At 38.6% G+C, this 7,833-nt stretch overlaps 1 protein-coding gene across 1 annotated transcript in view; it reads right to left on the minus strand.

Annotated features, from left to right (window-relative positions):
- Positions 1–7,461, minus strand: part of BCAS3 (breast carcinoma amplified sequence 3) — a 110,507-nt gene extending 103,046 nt beyond the window's left edge. The window contains exons 1-4 of the mRNA XM_010137607.1: positions 7,378–7,461; positions 5,093–5,147; positions 3,000–3,075; positions 1,411–1,517 (exon numbers count right to left, since the gene is read on the minus strand). Coding sequence (XP_010135909.1) covers positions 1,411–1,517; positions 3,000–3,075; positions 5,093–5,147; positions 7,378–7,448 — 309 coding nt within the window. The 5' untranslated portion in view covers positions 7,449–7,461. The remainder of the gene's footprint in view (positions 1–1,410; positions 1,518–2,999; positions 3,076–5,092; positions 5,148–7,377) is intronic.
- Positions 7,462–7,833: the final 372 nt, after the last annotated feature.

Here is a 7,833-nt window from a genome sequence, read left to right on the forward strand (position 1 = left end):
CTCTCTAGCTTAAGTCCACGGTAATTTAACTATCTGATCAACTTGCGCTGCACTCCCGGTCCTGCTGCGGTTTTATTTCCCCTCTTAGCTCAGTATCGGAGTGACACCTAATGTTTGTTTTCTGTAATACACTTCGAAGAACAAAGCAAAGCCTTGCTGAACCACTTTCCTCATCTCATTTGTACACTACTGTAAAACTGATCAGTCTTCAAAACCGTGCACAAACATAATTATACACTATAAACCGTTCGTAGTGCTCAAAGTCATTCCAGTGCAAGGCAGATTAAAAAAACCCCCAACCCAAAGATAAGTTTTGCTCCATTAAAAATAAAGCCAAGAAAATTAGAATTAGACATGGTTTCTCAGGACATACTAGCAGATATTTTGGTCAAAATGTTCCTAAATTTTGGTTAAAGTTCCTAAATTTTACTAAAAAGTCACTAAATACTGGAATTTAGTAAAGTATACTAGGACTTACTTCATTTCTATTAAACCCACCTTCCAATGCAAAAGTTCAGCAGTCTTTTTGCTTCATCTCCAGCGAACAAAATACAACCAAGAGGGGAAAAGCCAGTGCTCCCACACCCCAGCAAAACTCAGATAACTTAACTTCTGGTACACAAATTAGCATTATTTCTATCATACTGCCTAAGCTAATGGTACATAAACACGTGCCCTACACAGCTAACCATAAAACAATAAAAATACATATTTCAAAAAAAAACCAACGTATTTTGCAAAGGGAAGGAACTCCATCCTCTCTTCATTATTTTGAAGAACAAGGTGTGATAAGCCTTTTTTTTTTTTTAAGAATTTTACGACCTACTGTATTAAACTTTATTCTATAGTTTCAAGAAATTTTGGGGCAATTCCCCAAATTAAGACCATGTGCTCATAAACCACTCAAACATGAACTGCAGGGTGTGCGTACGACAGCATGAAATCAAACCCATATGCACACACAGACTTTAATAAAATTAAAATTGCAAATCATGTACATGACAAACATTTGATTGTAAAATACTACTAATACTATCATACTTGTGTTCCTGGGACAAACAATTCTTCTCATATTTTTCCACCGTTATTTCTTCCTGAAGTTAAAAAGACTTTTATTCTGAGAGACAAAAAATTCCATAACATCAAACAATTTGAAAATTTACTTAACAGAAGTAAGTTGTAAAAAGCCCTCAGGTCTGAAGGCACATGGATTCAAGTTGATCTAAGATCTACTCATTTGATCTATGCTCAGTATTGATCTTAGGACAAGCATATTACATACAAACCATACAATGCTGATGGTAAATGTTGGTTCTTTCCTCTTCAGTAGAAAAAATTTACAGTAAAATATTAAATAGCACAACTCACAAACAAAAAAGCCTGTGGCACAGGAACGCACTCTGTACTTACGGGTATGCTCCAGACTTGCATGCCATCGCTGTACCCGATCATTAGCAGTAATGGTGGTTCATTCCCGGTGCTATGTATTTCATGAAACTCCATATTCCTTGATGTATCTAAATTGGGTTGAAGTATCACAGCCATTAGTAACAGCTTCGGACCAACAACGGCTGCTCTCCGTTATCCTGGATGGTGTTTTCTCAACACGCGTTTCTGTTGCTTTTACTTCTGACAAAATGGTTTAACTTCTTATAGCGGGACAGTACTTAAATACATCCTTTTAGGCAAACATAACCCGTTAAACTTTCACAGAGAGGTTAGAAAGCGTTACCATTTAAAATGTATTCAGACCCAACCAAGTTCAGATGCATAAATTTAAACAGAATATGAGGGATTCTGATAAATATTCTTAAGAGGTTTTGTTATACTGTAGAAAAGCACCTAATGACAAAACGCCTGAGATTTCTTAGAAATAAATATAGGAGGAAAACAATTCACAAACAAACAAACCTTAACTAGCCTAAAGCTGGACATAATGCCATGTACAGGTTGGAAGTCTTTTCTAGATCTAATAACCATGAATTCATGAACTGCCAGTCTCGGTGTCATTTCAACAGCTGCAAAATATGTAATCTTCCCTATTAACCTCTTGGAAAGGCTGAAAATTCCCCATCACGGCTTTAGCTATGGTTGCTCTTACTTCATCTGAGACCAGAATGAGCTCTAGACAAAAATGTCAGCAGACAAGAAGGAGCAATGTGCTGAAAGACTGAAATCCCACGTTCTCCAGAGACAGCTCCCTTAGCTGCCCAGCTACAACAAGGACACGTACCACACACCGCCAGCAACTGCAAGATGTTCAGTTAATTGAAGAAGTAACTACCTGAGAGCAGCATTCAGCCAGCTCTCACTCAGTTCCTCACCTCCTTACTCAAAAAAAGGTAACTGGGAGAGACAGGTAAAATAGCTCAGACCGTAAGTAAGGATCTACTTAACACTCTTAGCGAAAGCTTCTAACAATGTCCATTTTCTCTTGAAAAGGGTGGAGATGTTTTCTGCGCCAAGTCAATAGTCCTTGCTGATGATTTATTACTCACCAGAAGTAATAAACAAGTTAAAGTTTAAGAATACTTTGTGGCTTTGCTCTATTATTTCCCTGAAAGGCATAATGCAATCTCCTGCTTGTTGCACCCAACTGCTCTTCCCTTCTAGGTCACTTTGAATTCCATCACATCACTGAAAGTACGTCTGGGACCTGGACTGGATTCACAGTCAAGACAGTCTGCCTTTTCATCTACTGTTTGATTTCAATCATTTCAGGTCTATGCTTTGTTTTCAACTACCTGAAGAAGTAGATTTTTTTTATTATTATTTGTCCCTTTTGCTAAGCAAGAGTTAGTTTGCCTTATAATGAAGTCACAAGGCCTGTTGCATTTGGTAGATACTGGACAAAACTGCAGTTATACACTTAGAATTCAGTCTACCTAGAACGGGGAAATTAAATACTGAGTCAACAACGCTTACTGATAAAGCTGAATGAAACTATTATACATGGACCCAAAAATCACAGAAATAAGGGAGAGAAGATGAAGCCATACCATTTAAATCTGCATTTTCAAATCTGACCCAAACGATCTTCTCCTTTTCTTCTGCTGGTGGGGTACCACTGTAGGCCTAGACAAAAAGCAAAAGGGTTGAAATAAGAGAATTTAATACCCTTTGTTCTCCCTCTATAGGCCATAGGAGGAAATGTAAGTTAAAAAAAAAAAAAAAAAAAAAAAAAAAAAAAAAAAAAAACAAACAAAACCAGAGGTACATGTATTTTATTGTCACCAGTATTCCTGGGAGGTTTTGTTTCAAAAATGAATGGTTCCATGACTAACATACACCACACTAAATGTAACTCAACAAGCGTAACATCGCTTACTAACGTAGAAATGACAAAACAAATACAACAGTAAGTCCTCTGGAGCAGGTCAGAAATGCCACGTGACTTCCAGCAACCCAGTCAAGCTAAAACACAGTGTCTTCTGCAGGCTTTAACGTCAGCAGCTGCACACTGCTTCTAAAAGCCACGCGAGAGGTTCTCATGTGAGGCATTTTTACATTTAAAATTCTCTTTAATTCACTTAAACCCTTTGTAAGCAACACTGAGGAAAGAAACAGACCTTTACTGCACAGTTTATTTTACTGACATGTTTTAGCTGTAATGGTGTCATCTTCAATATAGCCATTTAAAAGAGAATTAACTGTAATTACAGTAGAACAGATCTATGTTTCAGCTCTGTGTTCTACAGATTTCCATAAAAAGATGAGATACAAAAAGAAACTGTGAAGGAGACTTGCAGTGTTTCCAAACTGCAAGTTTTACAGTTCTCAGGAGAAACTGTGGTAGTAAGAATGTGAGCTACCGTAGAAATACCATCACTTCCAAATGAATTACAACAAAATACTGTGCAGTATTTTGGATTAAATATGATGAGGGCTTGTATAATCACTTTATACATGCCAGAAAACCAATAATGTGAACTAAAAATACAAATTAAAAAAATAAGTGTGGGTATTACTTTTCAAAACAAATCACATTCCATGCTTCCAAGGCAAACTGATTTGTAAAATAAAACAGACTGTATCCTTTAACTACAGAGGGGGGAAAATGGGGGCGTGTGTGGAATGCAGCAAACTTTAAAATGAAAGTTTGACTATTTTTAGTTTTGACCATGACTCCAAAATGCATTTCACAAATCTGTATTAGTGAGGGGAATTCATTTTTTTTATATTACTGAGGAAATTCATGACTAACCAACTAAAATGATCCTTCAAATAAGAACCAAGATAGTTTCCTGAGGCTACAGACAGTTTGCTGTAATGCTCCTCCACTGGGACTACAGCTTCCCCAGAGAGTAACAAACCACAATGGGTCTGCTGCTGAGGGGCTCATGAGCACCACGGAAGTGACCATCCCGGTTTTACGCTGCTGCTACCTGTGAAAACCATGACCAAGAGCAGACACAAGTATCATAGTTAATTCTCCAGAAAGAAAGATCCCAGAAATTTAAAAAAAAAAAAAGATATTAAAGCGCAGAGTGAGGACTCTGTTTTGCCAAACCGAGTGGAAAACAGCAGGTGAGGCCTCTGCCCGCACAGTCCCACAGCAGCCAGGAACTCTGAGACAAGTTAAGGAAACAAGGTGAAAAAGAAGGTAAAGGAGGCAAAAAAACCTTTCTCCTTTCTAGCCACTGATAAAAGCTAAGGTGACAAAAGGTAAAATCTACCAAGCTATTCTAACACCAGTCCTGCCAGGGTTCATACTCAAGTTTCCAACTACGACCCAGAACACAGGTGTTTGTAAGAGGCAGAGCAAGTACTACAGCCAGCCTCTCCCCTCACCAACCACCCTAGTGCCTAAATCAGAGAAAGGGGCTGCAATCTTCTTCCTGCTATTCATACTGTCATTCTGCAGCCTGTGTGTAGCTCAGGTGTTCATTTTGATCATTACCTATCAGAGGAAATCTGTAGGCCCCATTTTCCAATGACGTCTAGTCCACGACTTCAAAAACCTGCTCTGAAGATTCACATTCAAAAAACCAAAAAATTTTTCTGGTTTTTCTATTATATTTTGGTCCACCTTTTGACACACACTTCATCTGGTCCGTACACCAAAAAAAAAGTTTTAAAGATCTAAACGTACCTGTGGTACAACATCTTGAAGAAACGTCACGACACTTTCCATATACGACTGTTCCCTTGAAAACAGAAGGAGAATTCAGGACGTTCAGAAACGGTCGTGAATATATGAAATACAGCACATCAGAGGAAGCAGGTACAACTTTAGCACAAAGGAAAATACCAAGTATGCAACACAGTTAATTAATACACTGCCAGACACTCTGCTAATGTAAGAAGTGGCCTAAAAGCAAGTAAAAAGCTACGTGATGCCTGTTTACGAAATAACTGCTGGAGAGGGAAGTATAAGATGTAACAGTCAAGAAAGAAACCACCTTCTCCTCACCAGCGTGGCTGACTGAAGGAGAACAGGCATTTGGAAATCATTCTTCAGTATTCTTCTAGTTCCTTTGGCTATTACAAAATGAGGAGGAGGACTTAAGAAGGAGCTCTCCTTGGGGGGGGCAAGTAAACTTCCAGACCTCATACACATTACACATGATGATGCAAGTGGTAGCGCTTGGGAGCAGGAGATGAACAAAACCTTAAGAGTAGTGAGAGGAGGTATTTTCAGGTGAGATTTTATAGCTTGGGAAGCTTATTTCTTCATGGAAGTTCCTTAGCAGCAATGATTTAGTATATGGTGCAAGATACATTTTTTCTGGTAGACTTAATCTAATGCTTTTATTAGCTCAGCCCTCCGTAAGTGGTGAGTCTCTCGTGTAACTGCTGGGCAACGTACAACAGGGCTGAAACTACGCAAAAAGTCTGCGCGTTCTGTAATGAGTAATAGTGGCCGCAAGAACTGTCTTCATAAAGTCTGAGACAATCTTTTAAAAAATAAACTAACTCTTTGGCAGCCCTCAGATTGGTTTTTATATTGGTAGCAATTTTTCCTGTGCTAATGCAAGATTTTTAGTAGCAACAAAGAAAAATCATCATCTAGGAAGTCTAGGCTCCTGCTGTCCAAAGGTACATGCGCTTTCTGAATCTTACATGTGCAAGATTCTTTCAATAGAAATTGGAGTGTTCACTATTTAAGAATTAAGTACACTGCCCTATACACAGCAATACAGCATAAAACATAAAGTTTTAAATTTCAGAAAGCTTATTCCAAAAAAACTAGATTTTGTTCAGCCAGCCCAGGATTACTGCATTGAAGTCTTCCTGCTCTAAGCTGAGGCCTTATGAAGGAGCTGTGGTTTATAGTGTTGATTCGTCTTTGATTTACATAGGTCACAAGATCTGTCCCTGTGTACCTTCAGAGTCCTTTATTACCGAGCAGTAATACTTGTCTACAGGTACAGCACGAAGCACAGTGTTTGAAGTTCTCATGCGGATGCCTACCAGCAAGAGTCATAGTGGCTTTGGTTTTCAGCTCATAAAATACTTTTTTGTTCTCCTTCCCCTCAGTTCATTCTTGAAACAAAGCTGATGTCTGGGAAATGTTTTACCCAGTGTACATTACTCTAAATCTCTCCTGAAGCTGAAAAACTTCCAAGTACATGTATTTACAGTGCTTAAGAAAAAACCAAAACAATAAAATCCACCAGAAAACCCACCTTCTGCTGGTAAAAATCTAGTTTACCATAAACAGCAGAACACCGCTGCAGGCTGCTCACACGCAAACTCCCATCGAAAACTGCCATTCTGAGGTGGGAAGACAGACCTCAGGAACAAGCCACCATATTTAATACAACAAAAGAACAGATAACCTCATTCTTAGAGTGGTTTTCTGTTATTATTTGTCCAGTGCTTATTTTGAAGGAAAGGCCATCACAAACAACAGGGCATTTGTTGAGAAATTCTGCAGCATTAAAAAAAAAGGTCCTTATTCTACCACGTGGCCTTAAGACAAACCTTAACGCAACTTTTTGTGTTACAATGACAAGGTATTATTAAAAGAACAGCAAGAGAGGAGCACGCTACGCCTGTTCCTGCTAGCCTAAGGAAGCAGGTTGCTGACACTGATCTACAGGTAGGGTAGTGTTTGCACCACAAGCAAAACTGCACACGCAAACAAAACAAAACACTGCAAGAGACTCAGTTTTAAAAGGCACAACTCTAAATGTTGTGGTGTGTAAGTGAAAAGCATCTCACTTAGAGAAACAGTTTGACCCGCACGGTCCTAGGAAACAAGAACACAACCTCTGTTTACTTATGTTATTGCAAAATACCCAATGCAACAAAACCATACTGCCAACACAAGCCCGCAGCGCTGCCTTTGAAAGGGAATTCAGGACAGGTGGTTCTTCTACAAGAAAATAACAAACTTTTCAAATAAGGGCTGCTCTTCTAGAGCTTGCTTACGTGACAGCTTGTGGGCGAACCACCACTCCTCCAGTACATCGACTAGGACGGCGCGGAGATTCTGTCGCCATCGTGTCTTTGCAGATACCTACGAGAAACACATTTCTTTTTAAGAATAGCAATTTGTATCAGGATTATTTATTACACTACTTCTTGACGTATTCTTCCAGATGATAAAAACCTCTTGAAGTAGGAAACTTGACTATACAAAGCTGTGAAGCACTACATGCCTTCCAGCACTTTAAAAATGATAAAAAAAGAAAAACCTCAAACAACCAACTTTTTTTTCACTATCTCAACCACTATGGCTCCTGCAATGAATGTGAAAGCAAAAAGAACACAAATAGTACGTGATAAGGTGGCAAATTTTCTTCAAACTGTACATTAAAGATAGTGGTACAAGTACAGTTATTGCCATTATACAAGACCCTTATTTACTAATGAGCTGTTATCTTA

This window comes from Buceros rhinoceros, unplaced genomic scaffold (genome assembly GCF_000710305.1).
Source record: "Buceros rhinoceros silvestris isolate BGI_N320 unplaced genomic scaffold, ASM71030v1 scaffold15266, whole genome shotgun sequence".
NCBI lineage: Eukaryota > Metazoa > Chordata > Aves > Bucerotiformes > Bucerotidae > Buceros > Buceros rhinoceros.